The sequence below is a fragment of the Periplaneta americana genome, chromosome 6, assembly GCF_040183065.1.
Source record: "Periplaneta americana isolate PAMFEO1 chromosome 6, P.americana_PAMFEO1_priV1, whole genome shotgun sequence".
Classification (NCBI taxonomy): Eukaryota; Metazoa; Arthropoda; class Insecta; order Blattodea; family Blattidae; genus Periplaneta; species Periplaneta americana.
Window position 1 is genome coordinate 185,989,184 of NC_091122.1, and position 15,418 is coordinate 186,004,601.

General features: G+C 35.6%; 1 protein-coding gene across 1 annotated transcript in view; it reads right to left on the bottom strand.

The window, feature by feature from the left end:
- The window catches only part of LOC138702132 (Fanconi anemia group J protein homolog), a 320,429-nt gene that overhangs the window by 1,379 nt on the left and 303,632 nt on the right, over positions 1-15,418 (bottom strand). Inside the window, exons 11-17 of the mRNA XM_069829730.1 lie at positions 12,512-12,679; positions 10,246-10,449; positions 9,819-10,079; positions 5,980-6,164; positions 3,967-4,189; positions 2,022-2,143; positions 1,194-1,323 (exon numbers count right to left, since the gene is read on the bottom strand). Of these exons, the coding sequence (XP_069685831.1) occupies positions 1,194-1,323; positions 2,022-2,143; positions 3,967-4,189; positions 5,980-6,164; positions 9,819-10,079; positions 10,246-10,449; positions 12,512-12,679 (1,293 nt within the window). The remainder of the gene's footprint in view (positions 1-1,193; positions 1,324-2,021; positions 2,144-3,966; positions 4,190-5,979; positions 6,165-9,818; positions 10,080-10,245; positions 10,450-12,511; positions 12,680-15,418) is intronic.

Here is a 15,418-nt window from a genome sequence, read left to right on the forward strand (position 1 = left end):
TTTTCATAATCTACAACACGATATTGTAAAAATGGTAGGGTAAAAGAATAAAAAAAAATTGGCCGTCTATGACATAATGTCCGTAAATACGGGAATTTTGGTATGGAATTCATACAAAACAAGTTTTTCCGGCCTCAAATATGGGACTTCCTGTACAATATGGGGCACCTAGCAACCCTAGTTACAAAGGTTCTGCTTTCATGAGAATGCACCAAACATACATCACTATCTTTGCAAGTTTCGAATTGGATAAGCAGTGTATTACATGTATGTGAAGGGCACAGTGGAAAAAGAGCTCATGCCACATTCCTGTTGATGTTCAGTTTCTTCGATAATTCGACAGATCTTGCCATTCAGGACCTCTTTCATGAACTTCCAGTCTTGTAGATATGGTAAGCATTTATAAATGCCTCTAGTTCCGAGAGGCCTAGAATAGCCCTCTTGCTCTACTTCACTTGAAGGGAGAGAATTTTAGTGGAATAAATGCTTCTCCTACAAAATTTAGTTTTGTGGCATGGGCCCCTTTTCCATTGAGCCTCTCATTTATTAAGAAAGAAAAATCTTCCGCTTTGCCAAATATGAGACTGCGTCATTGGGGGGGGGGGGGGGACGTGAAATTAAAACAAGAGACTAGGAAAGATCACAAACAAGAAACACACAGTAAATAAATGAACAAATGATGATATTATGAACAGAAAAGACAACATGACAGCAGATTAAAATTGAAACAAATGTTCTCTTCGTTAGACGCAAAATATAGACGATATTTTAAATGGTAAATAATAAGAGCATCCTAATCATTTTTGTGAACTCGCATGTGATTATGACTAGAAACACATCGCTACTATCACATCATCATACCGTGACCCAAACTAAAGCTGCGTGTGAGGAAGCATATCATATAGCATGCCGTACAAGAACAATCATAAATAGCAGCAAGATTTATAAATCAAACTTTCGTTGCACAATACTGTACTGTTGTTATGAAGCGGAACATAAGCATGGCTTAACCACGTCAATAGAATGGACCGTTCCAGACTCCCAAGACAAATTCTCCACTATATACCACATGGAAGACGATCTTTGGGACGCCCCCTAAAAAGATGGATGGAGACCGTAACAGGCCACTGGGCCTAATACCTACAAGGACGATGATGATGATGATGATGATGATGATGATAACATAAGCATACCTTCCTGCGTATCCATTTTGATAATCCTTCAACATGTCTCCTCTCAGTGATGAATCTTTTGTCAATAATAATAAGAGCGCCCCAATCATGTCTGTGCCTGATGCATCGTCCTAGTGCTTGGTTTAAAGCTCTGAAAATTAAATAAAATGTTGCGATATAAATTTAAGCAAATGTACGCAAACTGCACTGCCACACACTGCAACAGCTACTTGAAAACTTACAAATGTGGCTGCTGGTACACAGCGGGGCGAGGGAACTGGCTGACCAACACTTATTTGGCTGCAGTCGTACTAGCGATGTGGCGATTCTAAATGGTTGTTATTACGTTTCTATCTAATACTTTATTTATTTTACATATCTATGGTTATAAAACCAACAACCATAACAGCAACCATGGCCTACATTATACATACAACAAATAAAATTTCAGGATTGACCTAAGCTGTAACATAACCTAGAGTACCGCTGGCATAAAAGAAACACGCGCGCATGTGTGAGAGTATCTGGCCTGTGAACTCCTGTGTTCTATTGGGCTAAGACAGTCTACTACTGTATCTTGTCCAGTTGTATTTCAGAAGAAAATAATTAATTTCAGTAATCTCCACCCATAGGTTCAGTTTGTTATTTCTTTAATCAAAATATATAATGTTACGGCCTTATTTTAATGAAAATATTGTGCTCTTCTGTCATTGTAACTACTTTTAAGAAACAACACAGTGATTCTGATTAATCAAATATTAAAAATTAACTTCACTTTTTCAGACTGATAGAATGTCCATGACGACAATATGGACACGTAATTTATTTTCATCTTTATGACTCACTCACCTGTAAGCTTGTGTCTCGTACCACTGGGCCCCAGACTTCAGTCCACACTTTACATTTGCATCATTATATTTTCTTTTCAACGATACTTGGCTGTCAAAAATGTAAGGGTAAGGAATACCAACCTGAAAACATAATAATGGTCTGTACACCTTCAGGAACTAGGGAAGAAATTAAGTAAAATTTGGTTTGCCTTGCGATTACTAATAAGAGCATCATCTATTGAATCTGCTCGCACATTTTACTTTGCATACTTTCACTCTATCCTAATGTATGGTATAATCTTTTGGGGTGATTCACCTAATGCAATCCAAATATTTAAATTACAAAAGAGAGCTATTAAAGCCATAGTTCAAGTGTCTCAAACTACCAACTGCAGACCATTCTTAAAAAAATTACATATCTTGCCATTACCCTGTATTTATATTTATGAAACCTTAAATTTTATCAAATATAATTTGCATAGTTTTCCTACAAATTCAGACACACACCAGTACAATACAAGAAATAAAGATAATATTTTTATTGAAAGTTTTAACACAACTCTATATAAAAACAGTGTCATTCATGCTGGTCTTCTTATGTACAACAGCCTACCAAATTATCTTAAAGAAATATCTGCAGATCAGAAATTTAAGAAAGCTCTTTATAAAATTTTAATCAAAAACTGCTTTTACAGTATGAACGAATTTATTGAAAATTGTCATAACTGAATAGAAAGAATGCCTTACTTAAAAAAATTGTACTTCCTCTTTTCCACATCCTGACTTCGAGAAGGATGTCTTCTCATGAAAGACGCGATGGTTGAAATTGACTCCTGACTTCAAGACATACTGCAAACGAGACTTATAGCCGAAATCGACCGACCTGTAGTTTTCTTCAATCAAGTTCCAAGTTTTGTATATTTGTATTTGTGTTGCATTTAATTATAGTTATTACTTTTATGTATATTATGTAATTAATTATTAGTTTGTAAATATGACATGTCCCATATCATGTATATGATCGGTGGATGTAATAAATGATTATGATTTTGATTATGATTAATATGGTCTTATAATGGGTTGCCATCATTCAGTGCGCATAATACAGACAATTTAAATTTGACAATACTCGATATTTTACCAGATTGGTCGAGAATACAATATTGAAAGTTTGGATTGGAAACATATATATAGTAGAACTTCTTTCAAACATTATTCAAACTTATATCACAGTCTACTGTATACAGTCACGAAGCTTGAGTTTTGAGGGTGCTAGAAACAATAGACTGTGACGGTACTATTTTGCATTGCCTGTAATGAGGCGATATTAGCGATCCTAGTTTTGAGCAACTATCTAATGTTTGCATATTTACTACGTATTGAGCTTCGCGACTGTATATACTAGACTGTGCTTATATGTATTTTCTGAAGTCTCCGTAAAATCTTTTCAACTCTTCAGGGAAATACTGCCATGAGATCATCACTTAAAATAAGGCGGATACGTTTATTTTGTCCTACAGACGTGCAAATACATGTATTGATTTCAGGAACACAATAAACTCGTTTTGGCTGGAATAGACTTGTGTGGTTTTTCAAATAACCAGTTCAATTATACTTATTATCTCTTTAAATTAATTTTCTAACTAAAAAATTTTAGAATTCTGCTGGAACACAGAGAGAGAGAGGAGAGGGGGAGAGACAGGCAGAGAGAGAGAGAGAGAGAGAGACCGAATACGTGTGAAAAATGCATATATTTGGAATGTACTATATGAACTGTATGGAAGAAGTTTTACTGAATTATTGTGCACCGTTTTTATGACATTTTGTATCTCATTATCTTTACACTGATACTTACTTTTCGATTTTGTCAATAATTAGTTCTATTTTTAATTTTATCCGTGTTCAGTAAGGCACAATCTAGACATCCACATTACCAAATTACTATCCAAGACTACCTTACTTACTGTAATAACTCCTCTAGCACGATTATCTGCAAAATCAAGTCCTTCACTAATTTTGCCACGTAGAACAGCGAACAGTAACGGTCCTTTACTAAACCCCAGCTCACACTGCTTAACAGAGTCATTAAATGCCTCAACAGTAGGTAAAAAATCTTTGTTGCCCCGTATTTCACAAAGTACTTCTTTATGCATTTGTAGTTCTTCCCAGATACCACTCCTGCACCAACTGTAACAATATCAATATTTAATTAAAATTAATACTACAAAGATGCCTTTCAGATGTTTACCTTAACGTCAAAATGTGCAATATGAAGATACTAATATTACACATAAGTAATATTAAATTACAAAGAATAGAAAATGCAAAATATTTAGGAGTTTATCTTGATAAAAAGTTAACATGGAGAAATTATCTTGGATACATGAAAGAAAAAACACGCAGGCAATAGATTTAAATTAATAAAGGTACAAAATGGGGCAGTTCTAGGGAAACTTTAATCACGCCCTGTAATACATATTTTACCAATTCCTTGTGTTTATATTTCAGAAAAAAAACCTGGACGCTTCCAAAAAAAAAAAAACTCCAACATACACTAGCCATGAAAAAAATGCTTTTGTTAAGCTTCATCAGACGATGTATGATTTTCCAACAATAAGTTATTTTAATACTTTTAGGCGACATACTGTTTATTATAGCAGTGATAGCTGCTTTAGAATCACTGAATAGAGCAGCTTGTTGAAAATAAGAGGTTCGGTACAACAGATTTTCAAGTTATATAGATGGCTTCAACTTCTTCATCAAAATTTATAGCCTAAGGATTCATAAAACGAAAAAAATGAACATGTAGCACCGGCACCTGCTCCACTTTGATTGAACAGTAGGAATCGACCAGTAAAAATCTACTGCAATACTATTTTCAACAATAGTTTTAGGATATCTTCTGCAGTGTCACTCTTCTTGGTACCGGTATACAATTTACAGAAATAATTGAGTAATGCTCTATGTATAAAGTTCATTTTTTTTTATTTATTTGACAATTTTTGTACATTAGTACTATCAATTGTGCTTAAATAATTAACGTTACAATAATATGAGACTTGTGGAGAGGGTGACGTCCATTAACGTTCCTCAAAGCATCAACAAATCAGTGTGCCTTTTCCTCTTGAGGCGACGATCAGGCCGTGCAGGGGGCAGGTTCCGAGGAATCTGGTTGATTGAGTTGTTAGAATGTGTTGACAATGTTGCAAATGAGTGTGTGTAGGAAGAATGAATTACAGTCTCTATTTTGGCTAGGTCTAGATCTGAATGAAGTGTTTCATTTCTCATGTACCATGGTGCTCCAGTGATTATCCTTAGTGCCCGATTTTGGAATGTTTGAATACGCTTGATTTGACTTATAGAAGTCGATCCCCATAATGAACATCCATAGAGCCAAATAGATTTGAGAAGCATTACATATATTAACCTTTTGTTGGAAAGGGAAAGACAAGAGCTGGAAAGTATTGCTTTCAATCGATGAAGTCTGTATCTTAATCTCTGGAGATGTTCATGAGTAGAAAATTGTAACAATGTTAACATGAATCATTTGTTGAAATATAAATGATAGTGCTATCTGTACACTCTTTCCACAAGAAATACTACATCTCTCCATAGCAGTAAATCTGTAGTGTTTCATGAATTTTTTTTTATTTATTGGGTTATTTTACGACGCTGCATCAACATCTGAGGTTATTTAGTGTCTGAATGATATGAAGGTGATAATGCCAGTGAAATGAGTCCGGGGTCCAGCACCGAAAGTTACCCAGCATTGTTTCATGAATTTAATATTGATGTTATAATAACATTTGTCACTTGAAACGTAATTTATAATTCTCATTAAAGAAACTATTATAGAAGTTGAAATTTTATAAACTTGACATTTCTACATAAAACAACAACAGCCTACTCTGGTAATATAAAAATGAATCAGCATACATACCTCGTAACTTACTACTGAAAAGCTAGGTGATACATACTGTTGCTTCAAATTTTCCAGCAGACTGTATGAAGGAAGAAAGCAAAGCACACCATATGGTACAGTTTCGCACACTTGAAGTATTGTTCTTCCCAATTCTTGCCTGAAGTCAGACGAGTCTGTAAAACGGTATCCAGCATGTAGCTCCTTACCAGTTGGTCCGACTCCCAGGGTTCCCACCCACACCTGTAACACCACGTGATCAAGAGTACGAGGTGATGACATCACAGCTAAGTTGTTACTGCTCATCTGATTCTTCACGTTTTCTAATTATGCATGAAGCCAGGATAAGCCAGAATTTTTTGTTCCTAAATGTATTATGTACCTGTACCATTCCATACCAAATTTCCAACCACGTTTTGCCTCAGGTTATGATTTTACTTATAATTTAATACTCTGTCATTTCCGGCGTGGCTCCTTCTCTTTGCTTATGCCTTAGAAAGTGAAGGCTCTACAAGTCTAGGTAGGTATTACTGTTCGCCATTTTTGTTCTTTCGTTGCCGAGCTAACAGACGAGGAATGTATTTGCCGCATTGTTAAACATTATCATGTCGTAGCTCCTATGATAATAAATCGACTCTCATAGGAGCTACGACATGATAATGTTTAATGGTGCAGCAAATAGGGTCCTCATATTATTTTTTTTAACGCCAACGAAAAAGCAAAATGGCAGGTGATTATATTCATTATTTATCGAGCCTTAGGTAGTGCATAACGTCATCAGCAGCGAATGACAAAACTCACATGTTTAAACATAGCCGACCTGCAAGGTGATTTGGCTGCTGGAAATAAGAGCGACGCCTATAGTGTGTGACATATAATCACGAAGAATGCTAGCATTCGCAACATACAGTACTGCTACAAACTGTACAACAGCTGAGGAAAATATCCAATATACCAGTATCAATAACATTTCAATGGATACCTAGTCATTGTGGCATACCTGGAAATGAGAAAGGTGATAATCAGGGAAAGGATTTATATGTAAATACATATTTACTTATAAAGCTAATATAATTTATATTTTGCATTATCTTTATGTTTCACAATGTGTAGGGTTGAAAAATCCTACTTTTATTTTCCATATTTTTCCATATTTTAGAGTTTAGTACATATTTTCGTTAATTTCCATATATTTTCCATATTTCATATAAAACAGTCCATATTATATTAGGTTTAACAATAAAACAAAACAAAATTCCATTAACTTTTAAAAATACATTTCAACAATAGAGATTTAAACACATGTTCAGTAATCCCTTTAACATCAGAGTTATTTGAAAATTAGCAGTCCTATCAACAATGGGAAAGTAAGTTACAAAACTGTATTAATTTAATTTAAAATTTTTAACAGACTTCAGTTGTGCAGCTCAACAGTTAAATGCCAGTCAGAGTACACATAGGTTCAGTTTTGTAAATCATACTATAAAGACGGTAAATATGCCAAAAGTACGTCATTCAGTCAATTTAAAATCAAAACTAACAAGTTACATTTCAGAATTTAAAGAAGATGGTTTATCAACTGACAATAAAATATTATTTTGTAATTTGTGTCAGTGTGCAGTATCATCTACACAAAAGTTCCTGGTGCAACAACACATTACAACTAGTAAACATCAGGCCAACAAACAACTAAATTCCAAGCAGAGACAATTGTTTTTAACACAACCAACAACATCGAATGTAAGATCTGAGTTTAACATCGACCTGTGCCGTTCTCTCATCTCTGCTGATATTCCTCTCTACAAACTAAAGAATAAGGTCTTCAGGGAATTCCTTGAAAAATATACTCAACATACAATCCCGGATGAGTCAACACTTAGGAAGACGTATGCTCCATCCATCTACGATGAGACAATACAGAAGATAAGAGATGAAATTAAAGATAGTTCAATTTGGGTTTCCATTGATGAGACTCCCGACAAAGAAGGTAGACTTGTTGGTAATGTAGTTATCGGTTTGTTAAGTGAACAATATTCTGAACGAATTCTTTTACATTGTGATGTTCTAGAAAAGTGCAATAACAAAACTATAGTTAAACTGTTCAACGAAGCTATGGGTATCCTGTGGCCAAAGGGTATTATGTACGATAATGTGTTATTCTTTATTAGCGATGCTGCCCCTTATATGGTCAAAGCTGGACAAGCATTATCTGTTGTATATCCTAAATTGACTCATTTTACTTGTGTGGCGCATGCATTTCATCGTGTGGCAGAAGTGGTCAGAGACAATTTCCCTAAAGTAGATTTGTTGATTTCATCAGTGAAAAAAGTATTTCTCAAAGCTCCCAGTAGAGTTAACGTGTTGAAAGAAATGTACCCTGAAATTCCATTGCCACCAAAGCCAATTTTAACTAGATGGGGTACATGGCTAGAAGCAGTTGAATATTATGCCGAACATATAGACTCTATTAACAATGTTCTCCTTGCATTGGACTCTGAAGATGCAGTCTCAATTGATACTGCGAAAACAGTTACCTGTGACATAAGTGTGAAGAATGACTTAGCTCACATTCAGCATACATTTTCATGCATCATAAAAACGCTCAAAAGTCTCCAAAATAGGCACCTTTCACTATCTGAAAGTTTTGAAATTATAAATAGTACTGTGGAACAACTGAATCGTGGTAGAGGTAAAGTTGCAGATGCAGTAAGAGCTAAGGTGGACACTGTACTTTCAAAAAACCCTGGATATGAAGAACTACAAAAGGTTGTTGCTGTGATGAGTGGTGAATCAACAGTGAAGATTAACTTGGACTTATCCCCAGCAGACATTGTGAAATTGAATTATGTACCAGTTACTTCTTGTGACGTCGAACGCTCTTTTAGTCAGTATAAATCTATCCTCAGAGACAATAGAAGAAGATTCACTTTTCAGCACTTGAAAGAAATGTTTGTAACCTATTGTTATGGTAACAGACAATAAAAATTGTGTTTTGTTGAAACTACATTGGAAGATAAGGTACGTCCATTATATTTTTTGTTTAGTTTGATTAAAATGTACCAATATTTAACGTACATAGTCATTTTTTTATAATTTTAAGTCCATATTTAATTCCATATTTTGGTAAAAATCCATATTTAATTCCATATTTTGGTAAAAATAACTACATATATATTTACATATTTCATATATTTTTAGTCCATATAAATCCGTTCCCTGGTGATAATATTGCAAAACAGGCAACATATTTGCAACCAAGACCTCTTCAAGTGATATCTCTATCCAGTGCTTTTGCTTCAGTAAAGTCTCATTTTATAAACCTATGGATCAACAATTGGCTCTCTTCTGACAAAGGAAAAATTTTAGTCTGTACAAGAGAAACCAAATGACCTGGAAATGTACAAAACTTGCCCAGACATCTTCAAACATTTTTAACAAGAGCCAGAACAGGTCACATTGTCACTCAATTGTACCTACACCGATTTCACCTTTCTGATAACCCTACTTGTCTGTGGTGTAATAATCATGATGAAGATCTGGAACACATTCTTCTATACTGTCCATCCATAAACCACAAAAGAAGTAAATTAAAATCATCAGTACCAGTTGCAGAAGACACAGCCCTGCAGTATATATTGGCTGCACCCCAACTCTGGCTACTAGCAACAGGCATCTATAATGAACACTGATCAAAATACCCCTCATTTCTCGTGAAAAACAACACCTGAATAGACTACAGTGGACTATAGTGGACTTTATGTTGTCAGCAAACAGCTAGATACATTAAGAAGATTGATTGATTGATTGACCTAACAAGAAAGAGTATGTTCTTTTATATAGCCTACTCTTTTATGCCAAATTAATTCCTACAACAATTCAGCCATAATGTAAGCTCACCTGTTTATCGTCCACAATATGAAGTGCCTGGAGTTCATTTGTGAAGGTGACTCCGAGCTCGGAGTTGAACGTGTCCAGCGGCGCCAGAGTGCCTGAAGTGAGCACAATGCTTCTCACTGCGTTAGCTATGGACTTGAACACCACACCAGAGTTCATACACAGGAAGTTGAGGTAATGCCCCCAGTTTATGGAAGGGATCTCTTCATCAAATACTAATTTATTCCGTCCACGAGATATGTTCATTCCGTCATCAGGCACATCCTAAACAAGATACAGTTTCTATTTGCACAGGTTACAGACACTTCCAATGCAGTTACAATTCCTCCCTCCCCCACGATTAAAAAAAAATCACATAGAAGACTATGAAAGTCTTGAAGCATACAAAATAAAAACCATTACTGAAACAAACTTTCTCTAAGCTACTCACATTCCTTGCTGAATTCTGTGCAAGAACGATGTAGTAGTCGCGCACATGCTCCATATTGTTATCATACATGAAGCCGAGAACTAACGCTAGACTTTCAAGTATGTAGCATGTTGCCGACGTAACGCCATGTCTCTCAGAATGCTGCTTTGTCTGGGTCTTGTTCTCTTCTCTGTTCGTTTCTGCAATTGCCATCACAGCAAGATTCTGCAAAAATAATTCCGTAATATATAAAAACAACAATGAATAAACAAAGAAACAAACAGAAATGTGAAATTGCACTTAAGTTATTACTTACTTATGGCTTTTAAGGAACCCGCAGGTTCATGGCCGCCCACACATAAGCCCGCCATTGGTCCCTATCCTGAGCAAGATTAATCCAGTCCCTACCATCATATCCCACCTCCCTCAAATCCAGTTTAATATTATCCTTCTATATACATCTCGGCCTCTCCAAAGGTCTTATTCCCTCCGGCCTCCCAACTAACACTCTATATGCATTTCTGGATTCGTCCATATGTGCTACATGGTCTGCCCATCTCAAACGTCTGGATTTAATGTTCTTAATTATGTCAGGTGAAGAATAAAATGCATGCAGTTCTGCATTGTGTAATTTTCTCCATTCTCCTGTAACTTCATCCCTCTCAGCTCCAAATATTTTCCTTATTCTCAAATACCCTTAATCTCTGTTACTGTCTGTGAGAGTCCAAGTTTCACAACCATACAGAACACCCGGTAATATAACTGTTTTATAAATTTTAACTTTCAGATTTTTTGACAGCAGACTGGATGATAAAAGCTTCTCAACTGAATAATAACAGGCTTTTCCCATATTTATTCTGCGTTTAATTTCCTCTCAGGTGTCACTTATATTTCTTACTGTTGCTCCAATATTTGAATTTTTTCACCTCTTCAAAGGATAAATTTCCAATTTTTATATTTCTATTTCGTACAATATTCTGGTCACGAGACATAACCATATACTTTGTCTTTTCGGGATTTACTTCCAAACCTATCTCTTTACTTGCTTCAAGTAAAATTCCTGTGTTTTCTCTAATAGTTTGTGGATTTTTCCCTAACATATTCACGTCATCTGCATAGACAAGCAGCTGATGTAACCTGTTCAATTCAAAACCCTCTCTGTTTTCTTGGACTTTCCTAATGGCATATTCAAGAGCAACATTAAAAAGTAAAGGTGATAGTGCATCTCCTTGTTTTAGCTCACAGTGAATCGGAAAAGTGTCAGATAGGAACTGGCCTATATGTTTCACTGAGATACTTGTTAATTAATCAAACTAGTTTCTTGAAAATACCAAACTCAATAAGAATATTACGTAAAACTTCTCTCTTAACCGAGTCATATGCCTTTTTGAAATCTATGAATAACTCATGTACTGTACCCTTATACTCCCATTTTTTCTCCAAGTTCATATTTTATATTTAACCTTGTATTTATTATACCAAATATTACACTTGAAATTCTGTCAGTTAATTGTTAATTGTACATTCTTTCACATTATATAGGCCAATTTAATATTCTATGTACAGACACAGGAACAAAATTTGGGCCACCTGAATTTGGTCTGTGTGTGAAGTATACATTAGCACCTCACCACTAATCCCAGTCTGTTCTCTCATAATCATTTCACAATAATTGAATTATTCAAGTCTCAAAAATATTAAAATGATTTCTCTTGAATTAAAATGAGTTACGCAACAGCAGGACTCTCCCACAACTACGTATTTATTCTACCAAGTAATCAATAACTGACCTAAGATGTAACATACAATTACACCCTACACTTACCTTAAAGTCACTTATACTTCCAATATTCATGCCATGACATAACATACAATTACACCCTACACTTACCTTAAAGTCACTTATACTTTCAATATTCATGCCATGACATAACATACAATTACACCCTACACTTACCTTAAAGTCACTTATACTTTCAATATTCATGCCATGATATAACATACAATTACACCCTACACTTACCTTAAAGTCACTTATACTTTCAATATTCATGCCATGATATAACATACAATTACACCCTACACTTACCTTAAAGTCACTTATACTTTCAATATTCATGCCATGACATAACATACAATTACACCCTACACTTACCTTAAAGTCACTTATACTTTCAATATTCATGCCATGATATAACATACAATTACACCCTACACTTACCTTAAAGTCACTTATACTTTCAATATTCATGCCATGATATAACATACAATTACACCCTACACTTACCTTAAAGTCACTTATACTTTCAATATTCATGCCATATGTTTCTAAGCTTGCAACAGCATTTACTCCACCTAAAGCATTGACTTCCATCTTTTGTCTATCAACTTCATATTGCGCACATGCTGTAATTTTATCAGACATCCACTTCATTAGATTTCCTAAGAATTTTGCCTGAAATAAAAATATAATATATAAAAACATTCACAATTACTCACACTACTGACAGACACAAAAAAATTATTAACCAATTTAATTTAATTACAGCCTATCGATAAGTTAGCATTTTAAAAGTAAAATGGAACAATAACTATTAATAGTTGGTCGCTATCATTCCCACAGCCAGCCATCACACACATTTTTATTGGGAAAAAAAAAATATATATATATATATACACAGTGGAAGTGAAATAACCCTAGGGTACACTTAAATGAATAGAAAATCCATATACATTTTGTGATTAAATGCACGGTTAATTAGAAAATTAAGTTTGAGGTTTCAGCAGTCCGGCACACTCTACTTGTGATACAGATGTAAGAGGTCAACGAACTCTGTGTGTCTCGGTACTATAAATAATAGATTTAATAAACACATTATGTATTTTTTATTTTATTAGGTTATTTTACGACGCTGTATCAACATCTAGGTTATTTAGCGTCTGAATGATATGCCGGTGAAATGAGTCCAGGGTCCAGCACCGAAAGTTACCCAGCATTTGCTCGTATTGGGTTGAGGGAAAACCCCGGAAAAAACCTCAACCAGGTAACTTGCCCCGACCGGGATTCGAACCCGGTCCACCTGGTTTCGCGGCCAGACGTGCTGACCGTTACTCCACAGGTGTGGACCACATTGTGTATATTGAGTATTGTGAGTATATTGTACACAGTTCTTTGTCACTCATCTTTAGCGTAATATGACAGCGGCAATGTTCTTAGTGAGCACTGAAAGAGATGATATAGCGGGCAATGCAGTCCACAGATTACACACGCTCAGTCACTGGTCACCTGGTGAAAACCTTTTCTAGTACAGATGCGGTAGTGAAAACCATGGATTGCTCCCCTTGTGCAATGGTGAGTAGCTCGAAGTTGGCTGCTTTCCATTCCTCGTTGTTCATCGCTGGGGTGTGGAAAAATGCAGGGTCAATTTCTGCGGTTTTCTGTCGTCGTTCGTCAAAAAACTTCGTACTGGCTGGGGTTGGTGTCAGGTTGTAGGTGGCCATTAAGTCTTCTATGAAGGACGTTGTTCCTGCCAGCTGGTACACGAGTCGGGTTGGAGCGAACTTCGATATGCAGAGTGTTCTTTTTATATATCTGGACTTAGCCCTGTCCAAAGTTTTCAGGTTTTGGTAGCTCAGGTACGTCCATATTATCTCAATGGCATATGGTGCGACTTTGAGTTTGAATAATGCAATTGAGGTTCCGAGTGATAGGGACTTGAGGTTTCGTATCCCCATTGTGGCCTTGATTGCAGCGACTCAATATGCCTGGTGAATGTGAATCTGGTTACTTGCAGGGTCACCCCTAGATATTTGAAATATTTTACTATTTCAAGAGTTTGATTTTCGCAGATAAACTCGTCCTTTGAGGATAATTTTCCTCCTTTTCGAAACTTCATTATTTTCGTCTTGTTTTGGTTTATCTGCATGTCGTTATACGACTAGGTTGTTGAGTGAGGTCCTGTTGTTGCATATGATCTGCATACAGATACATTTTCACGTCTTGGGTTGCTACCTTCTGAACCACATCGTGCGTAACCAGATTGAACATTATAGGGCTCAGGGGATCCCCTTGCAATACACCATTTGTTTGCATGATGTCTGGTGATTCAAGAAGACCGTTGCTGATGTTTATTATATTTGTTTCCATATGTTCTTTATGAGGCTGAAGAACTGATCCTCTGACCCTAGTACTGCCTCAAGTTTCTGCATTAGGATGTTTCTGTTTATACCATCGAAGGCTTTCTTGTAATCGATGAAAGCAGCGAAGACATGTCCTTTTGGTTTATTTATCGAGTCTTCGATATATTCGAGTACACGTTGCACTGCCTGTACCGTTGACTTGCCAGGTATGAAGTATGAAGCCATATTGCTCTGTTGGTGTTACCTCCATTAGTCGGTCAAGTTGTGAGTCTCGGTACGTAAGATGCTTTGTGTCTCGACATTGCCACCAGCTCGAATCATACAGTGGCTTCAAATTAGAGGTTTTTAAATTAAATTTACACGAAAACCATCCAAGGTATTGAAATACGTCAGAGGGATAAATTATTATTATTAAATTTCCTATCGATATGGACAAAAATCACGATCCTACTCGCAATAGTTACCGAATAACAAGTTGTTAAACATTTGGGGAAAAAACATTTTGTTCTGAAAAACTATAAACTTTCCACCGACATGATATTATAGTTTTTTGTTACACACATGAGCTATTCGCTCTGGAAATCTGCAGGGCTATTTCACTTCCACCCTGTATAGACGTCATGCAAATGTAAAGACTGGTATTCAGGCAGAGATGACATCTCTAACAAATAAAACATCAGTATATGGGTGAATATTCTGAAATGGGCAAATATGAATAACATAACTGGAAAAAAATATATTATATTAAATTGTGTACTTTTTTCTCACATTGGTTACATTTGCTCCTATTATTGAAAATTCTGGTATCAGTTGAGCTTAAAAAAATTTTTATGCGAGATTTTCTAATTTAAAACAAAAACTAAGGGATTGTTGTTATCTTTCCCTTACAGCCCATTGTTTAAGGTATCTTCCAAACTTCTGTACTTCAGATTTCACTTGTCTTCGAACATTTATTTTTTCACGATCAGTCATATCTCCTATTTTCTTTTTTTTTTTTTTTATATATATTCTTTGCCATAGTCCCTTTTTTTCTGCAACTCCTCTCCAGTCATAT